Source organism: Spermophilus citellus, assembly GCF_964194105.1.
Source record: "Spermophilus citellus genome assembly, chromosome: 10".
NCBI lineage: Eukaryota > Metazoa > Chordata > Mammalia > Rodentia > Sciuridae > Spermophilus > Spermophilus citellus.
Genome location: NC_138197.1, coordinates 70516474 through 70543350, shown reverse-complemented (window position 1 = coordinate 70543350; position 26877 = coordinate 70516474). Strand labels below are relative to the sequence as shown.

The window sequence follows — 26877 nt, the reverse complement described above, 5'->3', positions numbered from 1 at the left end:
GGAAGCTTCAAACAGTATTCCAAAGCAGCTGTATCATTTTGTATTCCAACCAGCAATGTATGAGGGTTGCAGTTTCTTCGTGGTGCTTCTTATTTTTCCAGGGTTTTTTTTATTATTATTATAGTTATCCTTGTAGCTATTACATCTGTTGATTTCTAAAATTACATTGTCTAATTTTTGCTAATGTACAGAAATGAAATGGACTTTTGTGTATGAACCTGGCTACTTTATTACACTGTTAATTCCAATGGATTTTAGGTTCTGTTTTAGTATAATCATGTTGTCTGTGATTAGTGAATATTTTATTTCCTTTCTTAGTTATATGTCTTTTGTATCTTTATTGCAGTGCTACTGTACTTGTTAGAAATTCTCCTACAGTATTATATAAAATTGGTAATGGGTTGTAGCTCAGTGGCAGAGTGCTTGCCTAGAATGTGTGAGTTACTGGGTTTGATCCTCAGCACCACATATAAATAAATAAAATAGGGCTGGGGTTGTGGCTCAGTGGTAGAGCGCTCACCTAGCATGTGCAAGACCCTTTTGATCCTCAGCACCACATAAAAATAAGTAAACAAAGTAAAGGTATTGTGTACAACTAATAATAATAATAATAATAATAATAATAATAAATATAAATAGGGCTGGGGATGTGGCTCAAGCGGTAGCGCGCTCGCCTGGCGTGTGTGCGGCCCGGGTTCGATCCTCAGCACCACATACCAACAAAGATGTTGTGTCCGCCGAGAACTAAAAAAAATAAATATTAAAAATTCTCTCTCTCTCTCTCCTCTCTCTCTTCTCTCTCTCTCTCTCTCTCTCTCTCTCTCTCTCTCTCTCCTCTCTCACTCTCTCTTTAAAAAAAAATTAAAAAAAATAAAAATAAATAAATAAATAAACAAATAAATAAAATAAAGGTTAAAAAATATGGTAGGCCTCATGTTTTGATTTCTAGTGTTTTATTTTATAAAAAGAAATTTAATTACTGATTCTATTCCTTTAATCTTATGGAACTATAGAGGATATCCCTTTCTTACTTAGTCAGTTTTGCTAATTATAGTTTTGGTTATTACAAAAGAATTTGTCCATTATATTTAAGTGTAATTCATGTGCCCCACAACATCACTTTGGTCATCTATGGACTACATGATGGTGGTCCAATCAGCTTATATTATCTATTATGGTTTTAGCCATCTTTGTGTAAGTATACTCTGTGATATTTGTATAGTACAGAAATTGCCTAATAAAGCATTTCTCAGAACATATCCCTGTCATCAAGTGATGCATAACTGCATTAAAATTTAGAACATAATACTGTGAAAAGTTTTGTGGACTAGAGATATAATTTAGTGATAGAACACTTGTCTCGTATACACTGAGTTTGATCCCCATTGCCATAAAAAAAATTAAAAACCATTATGTTGGGCTGGGGATATGGCTCAAGCGGTAGTGTGCTCCCCTGGAATGCGTGCGGCCCGGGTTCAATCCTCAGCACCACATACAAACAAAGATGTTGTGTCCGCCGAAAACTAAATAATAAATATTAAAAAAATTATCTCTCTCTCTTTAAAAAAAACATTATGTCATCTTTTAATTCATAATTTTATTTATATTTGCGACGTTTCTCCATATTTTCCTCAGTCTTACCAGTGACTTCTTATTTCAGAGAAGTAGAATTTGGGTTGGGAATGTGGCTTAGAAGTAGAATGGTTACCTAGCATGCATGAAGCACTGGGTTCAATCCCAAGCACAACAACAAATCACCATCAAAGAACTAGAATTTGGCCTTGTTCAATCTCTCTTTTCTGTCTTTATTTTCTGTTTGTTAGTTGCTATGTTTATTTCTTCTGTGGGATTATTATAATATTTTTAAAAACTGCTTTAAAGTTAGGTATTTAATTAATAAATTTTTTCAGACAATTCTTTCCTGTTAGGTCAAATATTTGCTTTTCCATATATTTCAACCTACATATTACCTTGTTTGCAGTCCCCAAATTGTGCTCTGCTGTATATACATATCTGTTCCAGAATATATCTAACTGTTCTGTTTTAAATATTTAAAGTGATTTTCTTTTTGACATATGAGTTTAGTAGTGTTTTAAATTCTCCAAATGTATGGCTTTTTAAAACTTACATTTTGTCATTTTCTACAAATTTGTTAGTGTTTAATTTATTTAACACAAAAACCACACATTGTAAGCATGCCATTCAGAGATTTCTGGTAATTCATTATGAGCACTAAAACCTAGTTTTAAACTATTTCATTCTCAAAGAGACTTCCTGTGCCCACTTCCAGTCATTTCTCAGCTCCATCCCTACACTTAATTTTTTTGGTTTTGTTTCATTTTGTTTTTGCAGTGCTGTGACTCAAACTCAACACCTCATACATGGTAGGCAAATGCTCTGCTACTGAACTACATCCCCAACCCCAACTCCACGCTTCGGAAATAGCTGATTTCTGTCTCTGTTGGTTTGCATTTTCAAGAAATTTTGTACAAATGAAATAACATAATTTGTAATCTTTTATATATGGCCTCCTTCATATGTTTTAAGTTCACCTGCATTGTAGTATGTATCCATAAAAAGTTTTTTCCTTTTTATTGTTGAATAGTGTTTTGTTGAATGGATATATCATATTTTATATATCTGTTTATCTATTTGATGGATATTGGATTGTTTCCAGTGTTTGGTGTTATGGATAATACTGCTGTGAGAATTCATATAGAGGTTTTTGTGTAGACATGTTTCATTTCCCTTTGATAGATACCTAGGAATGGAATTTCTGGGTTGTGTGGTAGCTATGCTTAATATGGTAGATACATGTTAAGCTTTTTAATAACTACCAAACTGTTTTTGCTAGCTGCTTTGCCATCTTAACCCCCACTTTCCCAGAAATGTAGAAGGGTTCCAGTTTCTTTACATCCTTCTCAACACTTGGTATTGTCCATTTTTTAGATTACAATCATTCTGGAAAATGAATAGTAGTAGCTTATTGTGGTTTCAATGATGTTAACATCTTTTCATGTACTATTAACCATTTGTATGCCTACTTTGGTGAAATGTCTTTTAAATCATTAGCCTGTTTCAAAAATTATTTATTATCTAAGTACTGAGTTGTAAAAGTTCTTTATATTTTCTGATATAATTCTTTTATCAGAATTATAAGTTTTCTTCTCTTCATCTGAAGCTTACCATTTAATTTCCTGAATAGCATACATTTTAAAATTGTAATGAGGTCCAGTTTATCATATTTGCTTTTATGGATGAATTGTACTTTTGGTGTCCTAAGAGATCGTGACCTAACTGAAGGTTTCAAAGCTTTTCTTTTATGCTTTCTTCTAGGAATCTTATAGTTTTAGCTCTTACATTTAGGTCTATTTTCCATTTTGAGTTTATAATTTGTCTTAGTACATTTGAGTTGCTATAGTAAAATATCATGAACTATGCAGTTTGTAAACAATATAAATTTATTTCTCACAGCTCAGGATGTCAGGAAATTGAAGATCAAGGCACTGGCAGATTTGGTGTCTAGCAAGGGCTGCTTTTTGGCTTATAGGTGATGCCTTCTAGCTATGTCCTCATTTTGTGGGAGAGCAAGGCAGCTCTTTGAGACCTGTTTTATAAGGGTAATAATCCCATTCCTGAGAGTTCTGCCCTCCATAAAGTCTCCATCTTCTAATGCCCTCACCTGGGGGTTAGGATTTCAACCTAGGAATTTGGAGTGGACACAAACATTCAGGCTATTGTATTATTCTTTTTTGTAGGGGAGGGGTTCTGGGGATTGAACTCAGGGATACTCAGCCATTGAGCCACATCCCTAGCCCTATTTTGTATTTTATTTAGAGGCAGGGTCTCACTGAGTTGCTTAGCATCTCACCTTGCTAGGCTGGCTTTGAACTCTTGATCCTCCTGCCTCATCTTCCTGAGCTGCTGGGATTATAGGTATGTGCCACCATGCCCAGCCCATATTACTGTATTATCGAATATAGTATAAGGAGATTTTTGTTGTGTGTTTTGTTTTTGCACATGAATATTCATTTGTCCAGTATATTTTTTGAAAAGATTATTTATCTTTAGCTGGGTACAGTGGTTCATACTGCTAATACTGGCTACTCTGTAGGCTAAGTAAGGATTATAAATTCTAGGCCAGCCCGAGCAATTTAGCGAGGCCCTTTTTTTTGTCACTGTGACCAAATTACCTGACACAAACAACTGAGGAAAAATTTTTTTGGCTCATGATTTCAAAGATTCAGTCCATGGCTGGCCAAGTCCATTGTTCTGAGCCCAAGGTGAGGCAGAATATCATGATGCAAGGGCATGGTGAAGAGAAGTTGCTCCTGCTAAGTGGCCAGGAAGCTGAGAGGGAGAATAGAGGAAGAGGCCACAGAGAAGATGAACCATTTTAGTATATCCCCAGTGACCCACCTCTTCCAGCCACACCTCACCTGCTTACAGTTACCACCCAGTCCATTCAAACTAGGACAGACAGTTAGGTTACAGTTCTCACAATCTCACAAATTAAATCACATTTAATTTCCAAACATTCTTGCTTTAACACTGGAGCTTTTGGAGAACACCTTATATCCAAACCATAACATTCCACATTGGTCCCCAAAAGCTCTTGTCCATCTCACAAGGCAAAATGTATTTAGTTATCTCCAAGATTCCCATTTTTTTTGACCATTCCAGCATTGCTCAAAAGTTCAATACCAAAGTGTCATTTGAGACTCAAGTAAAATCAAGGCTGTGAGTCCCTGTAAAATGAAAAGGAAGTTGCGTATATCCAATATACAATGGCAGAGTAAAATTCTCATTCCAAAAGTGAGGAGTAAGGGCAGAGAAAGAAGGAATGGGACCAAAACAAGACCAAAACACAACTGGGCAAACAGGTGCACATAGGTGCTGTACATGTTTGCATATACAGCGTATGTATATGTTTGATTATAAAAATGTGCTGTATATGCAAACATATACAGCACCTAGGACACATGGTGGTGATGTTCTCTCCAAAGGACTTGAATAGCCTCACCCTTTAGCCTTTCCAGTTATAGCACAGATGGCCTCTCTTTTATCCTGGTTCTCTCCACATCCCAAAGCTACTATCAGCAGACAGTCCACTTTATTGGGATCTCTTAATTCCTGGAATCTGCATTCCATCTTTGGCTTCACCATCATGGCTTCGCACATCACCCACTCAGGGCCCGCCTGCAGGGACTCTGACTCTGCTGTACATTGCTTAGCCTCCCAGTATTTCTTTTGAAATTTTGGTAGAAACCTCCATGACCTCCTAACTCCAGCATCTTGCATTCCTGTAGAACCAGCATCATGTGAATGACACCAAGGTCTGATGCCAGTTTGTATAGTAGCTGGTCCCCTAGGATCATGGCTATAGTGACTTCTGAGTGTCAGAGCATCTAAGCACAGTGAAATTGCTTTCTAGCTTCCCCTTTATAAGCAGGGCACTCCCAGGATCTCTTCTCAAAGGAACTTTCTCTAACCCTTGAGTCTGAAATTGGTGTGCTTTGCAAATTCCCGAGATGCACTCAAACCATCTTTCCTGTTGTCTCTGTGCAAAGTAATTAGCACCTCTGTAGTGGTTATAACCTCTAACTCTCATATCTTCCTTGACCCCAGTTTTACATGCACTTTTTTTTGGCCAAACTGCACATTTTTATAATCATTTAGTTCTGCTTTCAGTTTCCAATTCTCACAGTAAACCTAGCTAAAAACTCTCAGCAAGATCCGTGCCACTGATTGAATGCCGTGCTAATTTGAAATTTTCCCCACCAGATTCATTTGTCCAGCACTTTTAAAAAGAGCTTCATACAAAATCATGGGCAAAATGTAGCCAAGTTCTTTGCCAGAATTTAAGACAAATGGCTTCTAGTCCAATTTCCAATAAAGCCCTTGTTCTCCTCTGATACCACATGAGCATAGTCTGTACTATGCATATTCCTTCCTAGCTGCATTCTGGTCTTCTGAGCTCCTAGCAGAATTGCACATTATGCTCCATTTACAACATTCTAAGACTTCTCCAGCCTGTATCTCCAAACTCCTCCCATAAACCAGTTCCAAAAGTTTCTACATCACATGGCAAAATTAGTCTTAACAACAAACCCACTTCTTGGTACTGATTTTATGCACAATATTTTGGGTTTAGTTCCTAGTACTGCCAAAAAAAAAAAAAAAAGTCTAGCTCTTCCACATTGTATGACCTTGGCACCTTTATAAACATCAATCAATCAATAAATATGATCCCCGCCACCATCTTATGTTTCATTAATCTGTAGGTCTATCTTTACACTGATATCATACTGTCTTGATTGCTATAGTTTTATAGTATATAAAACTATATACTAACTCCTTTTGTTTTGTCCTTTCTAAAATAATTTTGACTAGGTTATAGATGTAGCTCAGTAATAGGGCACTTGCCTATCATATGGGAGGCCCTGGGTTCAATCCCTAGCATTGTAAAACAAAAACAAAACAAAAATAATAATAAGTTTGTCTGTTCTAGATCTTTTACCATTCCATGTACATTTTACTGGGATTGGTTTGAAGATATTGCATTGAATGTAGGGATTGCTTTGAATACATGGACAAATATGTGGATAATGGTCATATTAACAATGTTGAGTCTTCCAATTTGTGAAGGTGGTATGACTCTCAATTTATTTAGATATTCTTTCTCTGTTTTGTCATTTTCAGTGTATAGGTCTTGGACATCTTTCATTAAGTTGTTTCCTAATCATTCATTCTCTTTAGTGTTACTATGAATGGGATTGTGTATTTATTTTCAGATAGCTTATTTGTAGCATATAAAAATATGATTGATTTTTGTCTTATAGCTTACAGAAGTCTGAACTTCTTAGTTCTATTAGATTCTTTTTAGATTTTTTTTAATATTTATTTTTTAGTTATAGGTAGACACAATATTTTATTTTTATGTGGTGCTGAGGATCGGATCTAGTGCCTCACACATACTAGGCAAGCACTCTACCTCTGAGCCACAACCCAGCTCCTCTTTTTAGATTTCTTAAACTTTTCTGCATTTATAGAGTATTGTCATCTGTGTATGAGGATAGTTTTACTTCTTCCTTTCCAATATCTGTGCCTTTGATTTCTTTTTCTTGCCTATGTGAAGGCTAGAATCCTTGCTTTGTTCCTGATTTTAGAGGAGAAGCATTCAGTCTTTTTTTTTTTTTTTTTAAAGAGAGAGGGACAGAGGGAGAGAGGGAGAGAGGGAGAGAATTTTAATATTTATTTTTTAGTTTTCGGCAGACACAACATCTTTGTTTGTAGGTGGTGTTGAGGATCGAACCCGGGCCACACGCATGCCAGGCGAGCGCGCTACCGCTTGAGCCACATCCCCAGCCCCATTCAGTCTTTTACCATAAGTATGTTAGTTTCTGTCAGTGCTCGTTTATTCATTTGTTGTTTTTTTTTTAAGAAATTTTTTTATTAAGCATGGGCACTAAGTCCCCAGGTACTGAGAAGGCTGAAGTAGGAGGATGACCTGATTCAAGGCCAGCCTGAGAAATATAGTGAGACATTGTCTTAAAAAAAAAAGTATGGATTTTGTCAAATATATTTTTCACATGAATTGTGAGAATCTTGTCATTTTGTTTTTTATTCTATTAATGTGGATTTTTTCCTTTCTTTTCTTTCTTCCTCTCCTTTTTTCCTCCCAAGACAGGATCTCACTACATTACCTAGGCTAGTCTTTGACTTGTGGACTCAGGGGACCCTCCTGCCTCAGGGGCCCACCTACCTGGAACTTAGGCATGTGCCACCACATCTGGTTTTATTTTTATGTTTTCAATTGTGTTGCAGATGTTAAACCAACCTTGAATTCTGGGAACAAATCCCACTATGTCATAAGTATAATTATTTCTTTTTAACATTACTATCTTCTGTTTGCTAACATTTTAAATTTTTTTTTCAGTTATAGATGGATACAATATCTTTATTTAGTTTTTAGGGTTTTTTTGTTTTGTTTTGTTTTGTTTTTTTAATGTGGTGCTGGGGATTGAACCCAGTGTCTCATGAATGCTAGGCAAGTGCCAACCCACTGAGCCACAACCCCAGCCCTGTTTGCTAACATTTTTTAAATGGACTTTTCTTTTTATGATGGACATTTCTCTGTGGTTTTCCTGTGATATACTATTTTCTTTGAGTGTTGGGATAATACTGGCCTCACAAAATAAGTTGGAGAATATTCCAAAGGTTTTGTTTCGTTTTTGTTTGTTTGTTTATTTAAGGAAACACTGTGTGTTTCCATAAAAAAAAGGAATCTATTTCTATTACTTAAATTTGAGCATTAATGCTTAACAAATATAATATTAATCAGTTTTGTTTGTTTTTTTAAGGAACCACTGTGTGGTTCCTTAAAGGACAGAGTTTCTTTTCCTTTTTTTTGTTTTACATTTTTTTTTTTTTAGTGTAGATGGACACAATATCTTTGTTTTATTTATTTTTTTATGTGGTACTAAGGATCAAACCCAGACTCTCACTTGTGAGGCAAGCACTCAACCACTGAGCTACAATCCCAACCCAATTTCCAAGACTTTGTAAGATTAGAATTATCTCTTTCTTTTTCTTTTTTTTTTTTTTAGTTGTAGTTGGACACAATACCTTTATTTTATTTACTTATTTTTATGTGGAGCTGAGGATTGAATTCAGGGCCTCGCACGTGCTAGTCAAGCATTCTACCGCTAAGAACAACCTCAGCCCTAGAATTCTCTCTTTCTTAATTTTTGATTAAATCTACCTGTGAAGTCATCTGGGTTGTGTTTTGTTTTCAGGGGCACAAAAGATTTTAAATTACTAATTTTATTTTTGTACTTGCTATAGTCCTATTGAGATGTTCTCTTTTTTATCCAGTTTTTGTGGTTTGTTTCTCCTTAGGAATCTATTTCTTTTTTTTTTTAATATTTATTTTTTAGTTATCAGCGGACACAACATCTTTGTTTTTGTATGTGGTGCTGAGGATCGAACCGGGCCGCACACATGCCAGGCGAGCGTGCTACCGCTTGAGCCACATCCCCAGCCCCATTAGGAATCTATTTCTATTAAAGAAATTTGAGCATTCATGCTTAACAAATATAATATTAATCAGTGTCTTAACTCTTCTGAATCATATAAGGACCTGAGAATGCTTTAATTCTGATCACTCCTTCTAAAACGCATTCTCTCCCCCATATATTAGACATTATATTTTATATTCAATAACCTAGGCATTAATGACATTTTAGACCAAATAATTCTTTGTGGTGGAAGGTGGGAGGACAGTCCTATGAATTTGAGGATGGTGAGCAATATCCCATTGTCTACTGACCAGATTCCAGTAGTAAGCTTACCACATGCCCAGTTGTAACAACCAAAATTATTTCCAGATATATTAGCAAATATCCTCTGAGGGCAAAACTGTCCTTACTTGAGAACCAGTGTTGTATACAGACAATGTTTATTTGCATTCACCTATATATTTACCCATTTATTTGCTCCTTCTTCCTTCTTGCATCTAATGCAGTTGTCTTTCCCTATGTGTGGTTTCACTTTAAAGTTTCAATTATCCATAGTCAATAGTGGTCAAAAAATATTGAATGGAAAATTCCAGAAATAAACAACTCATAAGTTTTAAATACCTTTTATTATATTGCTATAATTGTTCTATTACAGTAATTATTTTATATCTTACTGTGCCTTATTAACTATTCTTTATTATAGGTATGCATTTAGAGGAAAAAATATAGTTAATGGATAGGGTTTAGTACTCTCTGTGGTTTCAAGAAGTAGAGGAACAACTTGTAATATATTCCCCATGGAAAGGGGATACTATTGTACCTCCCTTTTGGCATAATTTGCTTTGACTCTGATATGTCTTTTATTTCCTTGGATGAAAGATTACTGATAGTAATCTTTTTTTTTTATACACTGGACTGAACCCAGGAGTGCTTAACCACTGAGCCACATCCCCAACCCTTTTTATTTTTTATTTGCAGACAGATCTCGCTAAGCTGCTTAGGGCCTCATTAAGTTGCTGAAGCTGGTCTTGAACTTGTCATTCTCCTTCCTCAGCCTCCAGAGTCACTGAGATTACAGGCCTACACCACCATGCCCAGCTTCACATTCATTCTTAAAAGATAATATTGCTGTATTCATGATATGATATTGTTGCTAGATAATTTAGTTTGGTTATTTTCTCTCAACATTTTGAAGAGAACATTTAGTTTTCTTTTCACTTTTATTATTGCTATTGATAAGTTTACTGAATGCCAATCAGTTATTCGATTATAAGGATTTTTCTTTTTTCTGTGGCTATATATCAAATCTTCTCTTTGTTTTTGGTTCTACAGCTTCAAGACAGTATGAAAAGTAACTTCAATTTGTTTTACCTGGTATAGTACTTCCTATATGTGAATTCATATCTTTCATCAGTTTTGGAAAAATTTTAACCCAAATCCATTGGATACTACCTCTACTCTATTCTACTTATTCTTCTATCACTTTAAAAAAAAATTTTTAAATGAGGTAACTTTTTATAGCTTTATTTTATTCATTTATTTTTTATGTGGTTCTGAGGATTGAACCCAGGGCCTCACATGTGCTAGGCAAGCACTCTACCACTGGCCACAACCGCAGCCCATCTCTAGCACTTTTATAGGTATATACTATCTGTTTTCATTCCATCCTTCTTATACTTTAATTTCTTTCATATTTTCTTTTTTCCCTCTGTGCTACAGTCTAAGTTTCTTCAGGTACATCTTCCACTTCACAGATTCTCTCTTCATCTGTGTCTATTATGCCTCATTTATACAATCTGTTTTAAATGTTAGCAGTTATATTTTTCATTTTTAAAGAGTCTATTTAGTTCTTTTTTGAATGGTCCTGGTCATTCTAGATAGTCTTTTGCTTATTTTTAATTCTACTATTTTTATTCCTTTAAACAATTAACATGTACTTATTTTTTAATTCTATACCTAAAATGTTAATATCTGAGATTCTCAGGAGCTTTATCTATTTTTGTTGACATTTTTTATGGTCTTGGGGATTGAATCTTAGGGCACTCTGCCACTGAGCTATAGCTTCATCCCCTTTTATTTATTTTTTTTAAAGAGAGAGTGAGAGAGAGGGAGAGAGAGAGAGAGAATTTCATTATTTATTTATTTTTTTAAGTTTTCAGCGGACACAACATCTTTGTTTGTATGTGGTGCTGAGGATCGAACCCAGGCCGCACACATGCCAGGCGAGCGCACTACCGCTTGAGCCACATCTCCAGCTCCCCCTTTTATTTTTTGAGACAGGATTTTATTAAGCTGCCAAGGCTGGCCTCAAACTTGTCATTCTCCTGTCTCAGCTTCCCACGAAGGAATTTTAGGTGTACACCACCATGCCTGGCTGACTTTCATTATTAATAGTTTCTTTATGTGTTTGATGATCTTGAGTGTGGACTTCTATTTGGTTAATTTTTATCTGTGGAATCATAAGTGCCTTCTAACTCAGTACCCAGTTAGTCCATTGAATTAGTTTCAGTTATTATATTTTTAAATCTTCACACTGTTTGGCTGTTTTTCATAAAATCTTTTACTAATATTTTTTAATCACATACTTACTTTCTCAATGCCTGTTAAGTATTTTTGATATTACATGATGATTCTAATACCTGAAATCTTTGTAGGTCTTATTCTGATGTCTCATGTTTCTACTGACTCTCATTTACGGTCACTTGTTTCCTTGAGTGTTTAGTGATTTTTTTTTTTAAATTATAATCCATTTGTTTTCACTTCAACTTTATCTGCTAAAATTCTTTGAGGCCTTTCATGAAATACAGTACAGAGATCCAGTGTACTCTTTATGCAGTTTCCTGCAATGATTACATCTATATAACTAAAGTATGATATCAAAAACAGGAAATTAATATTGATATAATGTCATTTTATGGCATATATAGATTCATGAACCCTCCATAGCAACGCAGGTACAGAACTAATCCATAATCACAAAGATCTCCTTCATGCATCTAACCATATCCCCATTAACTAGTATTTCCATTTCTGTAATTTTATCATTGTCAGAATGTTACATAAATGAAATTATATATTATATGGCACTTTTTTTTTTTGTACTGGGGATTGATCCCAAGGGCACTTTAGCACTGAGCTACATCCCCAGCCCTATTTATTTATTTGTTTGTTTGTTTGTTTGTTTATTTATTTATTTTGAGATGGGGTCTCACTAAGTTGCTGAGGATAGCCTCTAGTTTGAGATCCTCCTGTCTCTGCCTCCTGAGATGGTGGGATTATAGGCATATGCCACTGCACCCAGCTAATGTATGACCTTTAAAAATTAGATTTTTCCACTTACTCTAATTCCCTTGTGGTCCAGCTAACTTGTTGCATGTGTCAATAATTCATTTCTTTTAACTGCTTATTGGTATTCCATGGTAAGGCTATATACCACAGATTGTTTAATCATGCACCTATTGAAGGATACTTTGTTTCCAAGTTTTTCCCTACAACAAATAAAATTTCTTGGTGCTGCAGTTGTGGCTCAGTGGTAGAGTGCTTGCCTAGCAAGCGTGAGGCACTGGATTAGATCCTCAGCACCACATTAAAAAAAAAAAAAAAAACTTCTATGAACATCTATGAAAAAAAAAAATATATATATTTTTTTTAAACCAGGGATTGAACTCAGGGACACTCAACCACTGAGCCACATCCCCATTCCTTTTTTGTATTTTATTTATAGACAGGGTCTCAGAGTTGCTTAACACCTGGCTTTTGCTGAGGCTGGCTTTGAATTTGCAATCCTCCTGCCTCAGCCTCCAGAGCCACTGGTATTACAGACATGTGCCACCACGGCCAGCTGAATGTATTTTTGTTGTGGACATTTATTTATTAAATATTTATTTTTTAGTTTTAGGTGGACACAATATCTTTATTTTTAATTTTTATGTGGTGCTGAGGATTGAACCCAGTACCTCATGTGTGATAGGCGAGTGCTCTACCACTTGAGCCACAACCCTAGCCCTGGACATTTATTTATATTTCTCTTGAATAAATGCCTAGGAATTAAACTGCTGGGTCATATGGTAAATATGTTTACATGTATGTTTTTTAAAAACATGTTTTTCTGTTTTTTGGTGCTTGTGCATTAAGGGTTGCTATTTTCTTGGTGGACTAATCTTTTATTGTCAGGGAATATTTCTTACCATTCTGGTAATTTTCTTTGCTCTGAAGTCTACTTTATCTGATATTAACACAACCATTTCTGCTTTCTTTCTTTTTTCTTTCTTTCTTTCTTTTTTTTTTCCATTCCAACTTCTTTTGGATTAATGTTGGCATGTATATCTTTCCCCACTGACTTTTCAGTGCCATACAGCTTCATGCTTTATAAGATGAGAACAATAATACTCATTACAGAGTTGTACTGAGAATTAAACTGGCTTTCCAGCAACATGGTAGAATAATGTACACACCATCCTTCCCATGGAAAAATATTAAACAGGAGTACTTACCTAGCACATGTGAGGCACTGGATTCATTACAGAGCACCACATAAAAATAAACAACATGGGCTGGGGATGTGGCTCAAGCCGTAGCGTGCTCGCCTGGCATGCGTGCGGCCCTGGTTCGATCCTCAGCACCACATACAAACAAAGATGTTGTGCCTGCCGAAAACTAAAAAATAAATATTAAAAAATTCTCTCTCACTCTCTCTCTCTCTCTCTCTCTCTCTCTCTTTAAAAAAAATAAACAACAACAACAAAAAAGGCATTCTGTCCAACTACAAAAAAAAAATTAAGAGGAAGAATGCATAGGTTAAGCACTGAGTAGGAAGATACTTTCAATCTATCTATACTATATTTGAAGTATACTGTAGGTATATGAACTACAGCTGAGTTATGAGCCAGGGGGCTCCAGCTTTATGGGAGCCTCTACATACCCAATTTGGGCAACTCTGTTTTCCTCACCAAGGCCAATGAAATCACCAAAAATCAATATTCACTGTTACCAGTTTGGCAAGCATCCTTGAGATGAAAGTCACCCTGGTGCTCCCATTCCTTCCCTAAGTTCCTGTCTTCACACTCAGTCTTTGACTTATCTATTCCTCCTGTTTAATAGTTTTCAGTGGGAAGGCTGGTATATACATGTAATCTACCACGTTGTTGGAGAGCAATTTTAATCCTCAAAACAACTGTCTAATGGGTATTATTGCTCTTATCTTAAAGATCATGGAACTGTATAACATTGTGAAAGATGATATAATATAGTGGAAACACATGAGCTTTGAGGAAGGCCAACCTGGGCTTCAATTCTGATTCCATCACTTAGTTAGCTGTATAACTCTAGGTAAGTAATTTAGCCTCTTTAAGCTTCATTTTACTCATTCATGGTATACTATTTCTTATAGTGTTGTTGGGGGAATTAAATGAGATAATGCATTAAAACGCTTAGCATTTTATTAAATACTTATCCCTGAAAAAATGGTAATTGCTCCTTTCATTGTTCTACTTGTCAAAAATTCAGTAACTTTATTGAATGCCCACTAAAATACCCATGGTCGTTTTAGCTAAAACATGGCAGGGCTGGAATTTATACTTAAGTCTACCATGCTCTATTCCCTACACCATGTTGGTTTTCTTTATCTTCCTTAGAAAGTATTTGTGGAAAAAAGAAAAATAATATGTGGAAAAAAGAAAAATAATAATTCTCTATCCTGTCTGAATAATCCACAAATATTTAAATGGACAGGGCTTATGCAGAATAGGAAAAAATAGTTTCAGTACTTGATTTCATATATTCCTAACTGGGCTATGGTTCCCTCAAAAACAGTTTAATGTAGTAGTTATTATTCAGGCATTAGAATCACAAAGACCTAGATTTGAGTCCCAAATTCTTAAGATCTAAGATCTTCAATTCCTGGTCTGTGACATGGGAAAAACATGATAAGCTTTGAGTTCCAATAGGACTATTGGGAGGATAAAATATAATAAAGTCACACTTAAAACAGGGCCTGAAACAAGGAAATGCTCCCCAAAAGTAGTTGTTGCTATTACCAAAGACACAGACTGTGTTTTCTGGTTTTGTTTTGTTTTGTTTTTTCATTCCTCCCATTAATTCAGTTGATCAACATTTAGTGCTTATGTGTATACTAAAGAAATTACATGACAATGAACCTGCCTGGTATTAAATAGGGTATTAAATGAAAAGGAAACTAAATTAGATTCCTTATAAAAAGCTTATTATTGGTAGGCAATTCTGCCACAGAATCAGCTTAATAATCTGTGAGTCTTAGACTACGAAAGCATTTGTAACTACCATTCTATCTGGGTACCCTAGCACGTGCCGGTAATCCCAGTGACTCTGGAGGTTGAGACAGGAGGATTGCAATATCTTGGCATGTGTAACCAAAGAAAGTCTCTTCTGCTTTGGAAGAAATTTTCTCTCTCCCTCCCATGTGGAAGAAAATATGGACAAAAAAATAGTTCCTTTACTCTGGTTTATAAAGATCTATTATTTATTTAGTCTCATAATAAAGAGGTAATATAGAGTAATTTTTTAAAAATACATAGAATGTGGTTGGGAATGTAGCTAAGTGGTAGAGTGCTTGCTAAGAATGCACAAAGTCCTGGATTCAATCCTCAGTACTGCAAAAAAAATTAAAACTTTTAAAAAGAAATTTACAAAAGGATATTTATATATAAAAGTATTGACCCTCCTGTACCAGTAATCAGAAAGATTTATATCAGTAAAATTCAGACTATAATTACCTTCTTCTTTTGTTCTTCCCCAGCCACTTATAAAACACTTTGTGTTTTCGTCCAGGTTTTGGAAAACATCAAAAGGTAGACAAATAGGCTGTATATAGTCATTAAACATCACAGGTTTTTTTAAATAAAAAAGTGCAATATCATTTTCGTAAGTTTCCATAATGAAGTCTGGATGAATACTGATTGCTTTAACTTTTATCCTCTTGGTGTATGCTTGACTCATATTTACTGTATTGGTTCCCATCACAGCTCTCCACTGTAAAGGATCTCTGGAAGAAAGTAAATATTCTTATTATAAGCATGTTTATTTAATTTAGTAAATATTATTAATCTTTCACTAGTTTTTTTTTCTTATGTTAGATTAATAAAAAATTTAATTCTACTTTCATGTGACATGAAATATAAATTAAAAGCCTGCTGGGTGCCCTGGCACATGCCAGTAATCCCAGTGACTCTGGAGTTGAGACAGGAGGATTGCAAGTTTGAGGCCAGCCTCAGCAGCTAACAGAGACCCTGTCTCAAAAAAAATTTTTAAAGGGTTAGGGGCCAGAGATGGTGGCACATGCTTGTAATCCTAGCAGCTTGGGAGGCTGAGACAGGAGGACCACAAGTTCAAAGCCAGCCTGAACAAATTAGCAAGGCCCTAAGCAACTCAGCAAGACCCTGTCTCTAAATAAAATATAAAAAGTGGCTGGAGATGTGGCTCAGTGGTTGAGTGTTCCTGGGTTCAAACCTTGGCATAAAAAGCGGGGAGAGGGGGGTAAGGATGTGGCTTGGTGATAGAGTACCCAGTACTGCCAAAAAACAAAATAAATGTGATGTAGGAAACAGGGAAAATACCAATAGGACAGACAATTCAGAAACAGATTTAAGCATATGAGATTTTAATATATGATTAAGATAGGATTTCTAACCAATGGACCAAAGGATGAATTATTCAGTATGGTACTGGACAACTAGTTAATTGTTTGAAAAGAGAATAAAATTAGATCTCTGGACTAACAGTAAGCACCAAAATAAACTGCAAATGGATTAAATATTTCTGTGAGTAAATCTTCTAAATAAAGAGTTCCTATCTTTTAGATATATCCAAAGTGATAGGCCTGAGATTTCCTTCAAAATAATTGGAAGGGGTAGGCTAAGGGTGTAGTTTAATAGTAGAGCCCTCACTTATGCATGGGGCCCTAGGTTTGATCCCAGCATAACCCACACATACACACACATTGGAGCAGGAAGTTGGTAAGAGTATAAATAAAATAAGATCAGATATAAGTTGATAATTTGAAGCTGTGTGATGGGTATATCAAAATTCACCAAAATATTTCTTCTGCTTTTATGATTTACTAGAAAGAATTATTTTAAATTAAATGAGAAAGGATTTTGTAAAACATTTCACTGAAGGTAAAAACAAGAAGTAAATAATTTTCTTGACAGCCTAAAAACAAACCATCAAGCCAAAAAAAGGTCAAAAAATCAACAATTAAATCCCCATTAGTTTAACAGTTGTTACATCTGGAATTCACTTAGGAAGGAAAAACTTTCACTTTATATGCTTATGTTTACAAATACTGAAACATTTTGGACCCTCCATGTTAGCAAAGTTTATATATAAGCATGTGTGTGTTTGATGATAGCAAAAAGGCGGTACTGGGCTCCTGTTGCCTCTCACAGAAAGTGTAAATACGTGGACACTTTGGCAACGTGTGTCAGTAGTCTGTAAAATTTGGATTGCCTTTGACTCTGCAGTTCTACCTCCTAAAGTTTATCCCAAAGAAACAGAAGATGAACACAAAAGTTTAGCTATAAGAATATTTACCACAGAAAAGGCCTACATGCCCAACACATGGCTCAGGTAAATTTTGGCACATCTATAGCATGGAATGTAGAAGTAACAGATGTGTATCGACATGTCATAAAGATTCTCATGTTATACAATTTAATGAAAAAGGCTATTTCACAGTAATAACTATATTAATATATAAAATAGTTTATGTACATGCATAGAAAAATTTAGAGTAAATGTGTAACAAAAACACCTGTTATTTCTGGGATATATAATGACTCATTTTTCTTTTCTATTTTGTCATTTTCTTATATTAAATATGTTTTACCTCTTTATTATGGTTTTTGGGACCAAACCCAGGGCTTCACAGCCTGAGCAAATTAGCAAGGGCCTAAGCAACTCAGCAACACCCTGTCTCTAAATAAAATAAATAAAAAGTGGCTGGAGATGTGGCTCACTGGTTGAGTGTTTCTGGGTTCAAACCATGCTAGGCAGCACTTCACTACTGATCTACATCCCAAGCTTTTTTTTTTTTTAAGTCTTTATTGTAGCTGCCTGATAGCATACATCTTTTATATATTTATCTTTGTGGTGCTGGGTATTGAACCCAGGGCCTTGTGCATGTAAGACAAGCACTCTGACAACTGAGCTATATCCCCCATCCCCAAGCTTTTTATTTTTTATTTTGAGACACTATCTCTCTGTGTTGCCCAGACTGCGATGCTCTTGCCTCAGCCTCCTAAGTAGCTAGAATTATTGGCAGGTGCCACTGTGCCCACTACTTGCATATTTTTAAATATAAAGTTGTACATACACTTATCATTTGACCTGGTAATCCCACGTGGGTATTCAAGTGAAATAAAAACCAACATTCACAAAAACCAATATGCAAATATTTGTAGTAGCTTAGCTCTTTTTTTGTTGTTGTTGTTAATATTTATTTTTCAGTTGTAGCTGGACACAATACCTTTATTTTATTTATTTTTACATGGTGCTGAGGATCGAACCCAGGGCCTTGCACATGCTAAGTGAGTGCTCTACCGTTGAGCCATAGCCCCAGCTCCATAGCTTAAGTCTTAATTGCCCAAATTGGAAATATCCTTCAAGTGGTATATTGATAAACAGTGCTACCTTCATAAAATAGATTACTACCCATTACTATTCCCATAAAAAGGAACAGTAATGGGGCTGGGAGCATAGCTCAGTGGTAGAGTGCTTGCCTAGCAAGGGTTGAGCCCTGGGTCCAATCCTCAGCACCATCCCAAAAGAAAGAACAGTAATAATACACACAATAACAGATGATTCTCAAATTTATATGCTAAGTAAAAGTGACCAAATTCAAAAGGCTACATACACTATGTGTGATTCTGTTTATAGAACACTGGAAAAGGCAAAACTATAAAGAGACGGGGAGGGACACAGGAAATTTTTGGGAAATAAAAAGAACTGTGTTTTGTGCTGGTAATTATATGACCATGCATTTGTCAAATTCACAGAACTGTATACTAAAAGAATTTATTTTACTGCATGTTGAGTTACATCTTAATAAAATCATTTCTGTAGCTTGGCATGGTGGCACATGCCTGTAATCCCAGCTCTCCAGGAGGCATAGGCAGAATGATTGCAAGTTTGAAGCCAGCCTGGGCAATTTAGTGAGACCCTGTCTTAAAATAAAAAATGAAAAGGACTGGGGGATGTAGCTCAGTGGCAGAACACTTGCTTACCATGCAGCAAGGTACTTAGTTTGATCACCAACACCACAAACAAACAAACAAACAAACAAAAACTTTCTCCCTTAGCAAGGTACAATGGCACACGCCTGTTATCCCAGCGGCTAGGGAGGCTGAGACAGGAGGATTACAGGTTCAAAGCCAGCCTCAGCAAAAGCGAGATGCTAAGCTCACTGAGACCCTGTCACTAAATAAAATACAAAATAGGGCTAGGGATGTGGCTCAGTTTTTTCGTATTTGCTGAGATTTGCTTTGTGATCTAAAATATGGTCTGTTTTCAAAAATGTTCCATGTGCTGCTGAGAAGAAAATGAATTGAGTTGTTGATGGAGGAAATATTCTATAGATGTCTGTTACGTCTATTATTAATTGCATTTTTTTAGTTCTATAAAATCTTAGTTTTTGTTTGGATGATCTATACAGTGGTGAGAGAGGCATGTTACAGTCATCCAATATTATTGTATTGTGGTGCACCATGATCAAGTAGATTTCACCCTTGGGATGCAAGGTTGTTTCAACATACAGAAATCAATAAATGTGGGGCTGGGGTTGTGGCTCAGTGGTATAGTGCTAACCTAGTATGTGAGAGGCCCTGGGTTTGATCCTCAGCACCACAAATAAATAAATTAAATAAAGGTATTGTGTCCATATACAACTAAAAAAATTTAAAAAATTTTTAAAAAAGAAATCAATAGGGGCTGGGATTGTGGCTCAGCGGTAGAGCACTCGCCTAGCACGGGCGGGACCCGGGTTCGATCCTCAGCACCACATAAAAATAAAAGGGCATTGTGTTGTGTCCATCTACACCTAAAAAATAAATAAATAAAATTTAAAAACCAATAAATGTAATTCACCACATAAATAGACTTAAGGACAAGAATCACATGATAAAGAAAAAGCAACTGACGAAGTACAGCAACCATTCATGTTTAAAACACTTAAAAAAAAAAAAAAAAACTACAATGGAAAGAACTTACCTCAACATTATAAGGGCTATATATAACAAACCCAAGGCCAACATTATTCTGAATGGAGAAAAACTGAAAAGATTTTCTCCAAAAACATGAACAAGACAAGAATACCCACTTTTATCAATCCTATTCAATGTAGCCCTTAAAACTTTAGCCAGAGCAATCAAGCAAGAGAAAGAAATTAAAGGGATACAAATAGGAATAGTTCAAATTATCTTTTTGCCGGTGACATTACCTTATATTTAGAATACCCAAAAAACTCCATCAGATTTCTAAAATTGATAAATAAATTCTGCAAAGCAGTAGCATAAAAGATGAACACACATAAATCAATCACATTCCTAAACACCAATTAGGCAAACTATTCACAATAGCCTCAAAAAAAAAAAAAAAAAAAAAAAAACCTCACTTGGGAATCAATCTAACAAAAGTGGTGAAATGAAAACTATAGAATACTAAAGAAAAAAATTGAAGACCACCTTAGAGGATGGAAAGACCTATGTTCCGAATTAATATTGTAAAAATGGCCATTCTGCCAAAAGTGCTATTCAGATTCAGTGGATTCCCATCAAAATTCCAATAACATTCTTCACAGACCTAGAAAAAGCAGTTACAAGATTCATTTGGAAAAATAAGAGATCCAGAATAGCCAAAGCAATCCTTAGCAAGAAACGCAAAGCAGGAGGCATCACAATACCAGACTTCAAATTATACTACAGAACTATAGTAACAAGAACAGCATGGTACTGACATAAAAACAGACACGAAGACCAATGGAACAGAATAGAAGACACACAGACAACACCACATAAATGCAGTTCTCTGATACTAGAGAAAGGTGCCAAAAGCATGTAGCAGAAAAGATAGCCTTTTAAACAAATGATGCTGGGAAAACTGGAAATCCATGTAGTAGAATGAAACTTAACTCCTATCTCTCACCCTGCACAAAACTCAACTCAAAGTGGATCAAAGACCTAAGAATTAGAGCAGAAATTCTGCAACTGCTAAAAGAAAATGTTTACCCAACACTCCAACATGGAAGCTCAGGTACAGACTTCCTTAACAAGACACCTAAAGCATAAGAAGTAAAATCAAGAATCAATAAATTCAAACTAAAAACATCATGTTATTGTTTCCTTGTGCCAAAAGACAAAGGAAACAATAACATGATGAGAAAGCCTACAAAATGGAAAAAAAAATCTTTGCCACCTGCTCCTCAGATAGGGCATTAATATCCAGGATACAAAGAACTCAAACTTAATGCCAAAACAAACAAACAAACAAAAAAAACCCAAATAACTCCATCAATAAATAATTGGACAAAGGAACTAAACAGACACCACTCAAAAGAAGAAGTATAAGTGGTCAATAAATATATGAAAAAAATGTTCAACTCTAGTAATTAAAGAAATGCAAATTAAAACTACATTGAGATTTTATCTCACCCAGTCAGAATGGCAGTTATCAAGACTACAAGTAAAAATAAATGTGTGTGTTTGGTGAGGATGTGGAGGAAAAGGTACACTCATACATTGTTGGTGGGACTGTAAATTAGTGAAATCCTCTGGAAAATAGTATGGAGGTTCCTTGAAAAACTAGAAATGGAACCACCATATAATCCAGCTATCCCACTCCTCAGTATATATCCAAAGATTTACAATCAGCACACTACCGTGACACAGACTTTATAGCAGCACAGTTCATGTAGCCAAGCTATTGAGCCAACCTAAGTGCCCTTCAGCAGATAAATGGGTAAAGAAAATGTGATATATACACACACATACATACACAATAGAGTATTACTCAGCTATAAAGAAGAATGACTTTAAGGCATTTGCCAGTAAGTGGATGGAATTGGAGACTATCATGCTAAGTGAAATTGGTCAGTACCAAAAAGTGAAAGGTTGAATGTTTTCTCTGATATGTGGAAGCTAATCCAAAATGCGGGAGGGCATATAAAAAAATAGAAGAGCGAGCAGTGGAGTAGACAAAAGGGAATGAAGGGAAGGGAGGAAGGATGGGATAGGGAAAGATAGTGGGATGAATCTGATTTAACTTTCTTATGTACATATATGAATATACCACAGTGAACCTCACCATCATGTATATCCACAAGACACTAATTAAAAAAAAAAAAAACTATAAGTAAATAGCAGAATGATCAGTAGAGAAGGGAATGGAGTGGAAGGGTGTACTAGAGACTGAATTAGAATAAATTATAGTCCTTGCTTTTATAATTAGGTAAAAATGAATCCTATGTCATGTATAACTAAAAAGAACCAATAAAAAAATTTAAAGAGATGGGTTTTTGACAGAAATGGAATTAGGAAGAAATGGTTGTTAATCACATGAAGACAATAGTAGCTGAGTGCATATAATAAAGTAATAGATTTCTCCCCTTGGTCAACCCTGACATTTTCCTGGGAATTTGAATTCACATAACTACTTTATGTTTATTGATGGGCCTTGAAAAAGTCTTAATACTAAAAAAAATCAGAAAAAATAAAAAAGAGTTGGGGGTATGGCTCAAGAGGGTCTTTTGGCACAAGGAATTTCAGGAAAGAGATAGTTTAAGGAGAAGATGCTTTCATCATTGCCCCATGCTATCAAGGTCAAATAGGATGGAAACTGAGACAAGGTCATTGGATTTGGCAGGAAGGTGGGTCTTTTAAGTATTCTGATCACAGAAATCTGACTGTAACTGAGATTTTATGGGCCAATGCAAGTGAAGCAAAAGAGAATCTTACAAAGAATCTGTGAAAGCCATATTTGGCCTTTTTTTAATACAGCCCATGAACAAAGCATGTTTTTCTTTTTTAAAAATATTTATTTATTTCGTTGTAGTTGGACACAATACCTTTATTTTATTTAATTTTATGCGGTGTTGAGGATCGAACCCCAGGCCTCGAACATGCTAGGCAATTGCTGTACTGCTGAGCCACAACCCAGCCTCCAAAGCATGTTTTTCACATTTAAACAGTTAAAAAAAATTTTTTTGGAACTGAGAAAAATATATGAATTTTAAACTTTAGTGTTCATATGTAAAGTTTTATTGGGGGCTGGGGATATAGCTCAGTTGGTAGAGTGCTTGCCTAACATGTACAAGGTCCTGGGTTTAATCCCCAGCACCATTAAAAAAAAAAAAAAAAAAAGTTTCATTGGATCACAGCTACATTCATTCAGTTATGTATTTTCTATGGCTACTTTCATGCTAAGTAATTGCGACAGAGATGACAAACTGCAAACTCTAAAGTATTCACAGACTGACATATAAATGATTAATTTCAACAAATACAGTGGTTTCTGTATAAGGCATATGATTTCAAACCTTGCAAACATGTGGCTTAAATGAAAACAGCTGAAGTCAAATGACCCTCTACCACTTGAAAATATCCCATAAGAGAGTAAAATAAGAATTACATTCTGAATACATACCTAGCGTCTCTAGTGCAGTGGGCAGCTGTGAGAACCCACCTGTCTTTCACTAGGCTTCCTGCACATATATGAGCAAGAAAACGGCCATATCGAATCTGTAGACTAACTATCCATGGCCATGCACCATCTTGAGCATCTGAGCCCCCTACAATCCGAGACCCTTGCAACATATCCCTAAGCGGTGCTGTTCCACAATCTAAAAATAAAAATGATATATTATTTGGACTGGGCATCTATATTTATATTTGTGTGTTACTTACTCATCTGACCACATTAATGTAAACCTTTAAATTCCTATTTTAAAAACTGGATACCTAAGGCAAGCCCAAATTTTGAGTCGTAAAGGAGAGTTAAGATAAACATGCCATAATTGATTATTTTTACATAGACATGAAATCAGTACAATTCATTAAGTTAAAGCTCTTTCCCAAAAAAGTATAAAAACAAGAATATCCTCTAGCCAGGCATCACATTATTGCCTGTATGAGATGGAGATTAAGAGCCTGAAATTTAGCCAGGTCCTATGGTGCAGGCCTGGATCATGGTGACTCCAGGGGCCAAGACAGATTGCAAGTTCCCGGCTAGCTAGTGAGAGAATTGAGGATGAAGCTCATTTTATAAAATGACCTGAGTTTAATCCCTAGTACAAAAAAAAAAAAAAAAAAAAAAAAAAACCCAAAAAACTCAAGTGACAAAAGAGCCTGAAACTTGGAGGCTGGGGTGTAGCTCAGTGGTGGTGTGTAGTTAGCATGTCCCGGGCCCTAAGTTCAACCCTTGGCACCAAAAAGGAAAAAAAGAAAAACCCTGGGACTGGCGAGTCCAGAGGTACAAGTTCGCTTCAAGTTCTGATTCTTGCCACTTAACATGCTAAGCTGATTGTGCTCAGCTGTATTATATAAAGGTCCCCTTCAACTCCGAACACTAGTGAATCAGCCATCTGTAAAATCAGAATGATGGGCCCCAGAACGTTTTGAGGAGCAAATACAGAGGCCCGCACAAAGGTAGGTCCCTGTTATTATCACTCCTACCGACATCATTCTGCGTCTAGAAGCCGCTTAGGTGTGTCGGGTTTGGGTTAAGGGGGCTGGGTCCACGGGCAGGAGCCCAGTTCACAGGCGGGCCGCGGGGAAAGGCAGGGGCTGCCAGGAATGAAGGGATACTGCCCTTTGCTGCCGGCTCTTCCTTCTGGGCCTCGTCCAACTGCTGCCAGTGCGTCACCCTGGCCCACCCAGGACCAGCGGCCTGTCCCTGCGAGGGGCCGAGCCCGTTCCTCCCGGGGAGCGAGGGGTGCTCGGAGGAGAGGAGAGCGCCCCCCACAAACAGCAGCGCAGCACCCAGTAGCGCCCGCCCCATCTTGGCGCTCGCGGGCAAGATGGCGGCGAAGCCCGCGCTCCCACAGCCTCCAGGGAGGCCGCGGGCGTCGAGGTGCCCGGATGCGGATTTCAGTTGGCCTCCCCTTCTCGGACAAGGGTAGGTCAGTGCCTGCCTCCCCTGGGCTCTGCGGGTTTGTTTTCATTGGCAAGCCCCTCCAGGGCCCTAGCAGCACACTGCTACCCCACGGTAGGGCGGCTGTAGTGGCGGGAAGGTGCTGGAACCCCGGGCGCTGCCTGCTCAGACTTGGAGGGCCCGGAGGCTTTCCAAAGCAAGGGCCATAGCTGGGGAAGGCAGAGGTACAACCGAGGCAAGGTGGGCACAGAAGTTGGGATTGGAGATGAAAAGGCCATTAGGGAAGCCCAGCATCTGTGGAGCAGATTGATCTCTTCCAGCTTTAAAGTAGTTTATCTTGAGCACACAACTCAGGCTGAGCTAATAAAACTAGATTTAAGGATTGCAAAATTGAGCACAAACCCGACTGGTGGTAATTGCACCTCCCCTAAGAAACATAAGCACTCATGCCCTGTTCAGTCTCTAACCTGAGAGATCCATCATTCCTTGCCTCTCTAAGAAACCCTGAGATGCCTCTTGACTTTCCAAACATCGTATGGGAGCAGGGGACACAGATAAGTGGCCCTGGTTAATCAGTCCATTGAGTAAGTAGGCATTACCCACATGCTATATGCCACACACCATCCTCCAGATACTGTCTCCTCATCTTGGCCTGTTTTCACCAAGCACCTTGTTCAGTGGATTTAACCTGAACCCCTGTTACTCTTGATGTTATCTCTTAGTGGATTTTCCATCCATTGGCCCTTACCCTGTTCTTTGGCTATAAATTCCCACTTACCCATGTTGTATTTGGAGTTGAGCCTAATCTCTCCCTACTTCAAAATCCCATTGCCCTAGTTCTTTTATTTTCATTTTATTTCAGTTGTCAGTGGATCTTTTATTTACTTATTCATATGCAGCACAGAGGATCGAACCCAAGGCTTCATGAAAGCCAGGCAAGTGCTCTACCACTGAGCCACAACTCCAGCCCCCCATTGCCCTAATTCTTTGTACCTTTGTATTGAAGGGGAATGCTGGGGATGATGGGGCTTGAACCCAGGGCCTTACTGCTGCATACTAGGCAAGCATCCTACCACTGAGTTACATCTCCAGCCCTTGCTGTCCCTGTCTTTATGATCCCAAGTAAAGGCTGCCTCACCATGCTTTAATAAATATAATGGAATATTTTTTTAACATGACCCTGAGTTTTTAAGAATGATGTTTAATGTTTGGTTTTAAATTGTTTCATCATTTCCCATCTTGAGTTAGGCTGAACTTTGCCTTCATTTGCCCCATACCTTCAGGAGTGAGATGTGTGGGATTCCGTAGTCTGGAAAGTTGGTCACGTGGTGGAGAATTAAAGTGGGGTCAATAAAAGGTCAATTGCCTTGCTCATTTTATCCCTCTAAAGCTGACATGGTTGGCAGCGTTGAATAAAAGGAGTATATTAGGTTGGCACAGAAGGTAACACAGGAAAGTAAGCAGAGGCCTGGGGCCAAACCACAGTCAGTGGGTAGAAAGTAGGTACTGTTGGAGAAACAAGCTGCAGGTGGCACCTAGGGGCTAACAAAAAAACAAATTCCCTAATCTCCAAATGTTTTAATGGAAGGTAACACTTAAAAGGGGCCGGAACAGAGTTGGGTATGTGCGTGTTTCTATGTGTGTGGAATGTGATCAGATTGTAGATGGCTTTGTAAGCAGGGGAAAATGATAAATTTTGCTATGACAGATGATAGGGTGTCAACAGATTCATAAAACAGGTGTG

General features: G+C 36.8%; 1 protein-coding gene across 1 annotated transcript in view; it reads right to left on the bottom strand.

Annotated features, from left to right (window-relative positions):
* TMPRSS12 (transmembrane serine protease 12) overlaps positions 1-25040 on the bottom strand; it is a gene marked incomplete at both ends in the record, with an annotated part of 28569 nt that extends 3529 nt beyond the window's left edge. Inside the window, 3 exons of the mRNA XM_081310826.1 lie at positions 15770-16038; positions 23688-23883; positions 24848-25040. Of these exons, the coding sequence (XP_081166952.1) occupies positions 15770-16038; positions 23688-23883; positions 24848-25040 (658 nt within the window). The remainder of the gene's footprint in view (positions 1-15769; positions 16039-23687; positions 23884-24847) is intronic.
* Positions 25041-26877: the final 1837 nt, after the last annotated feature.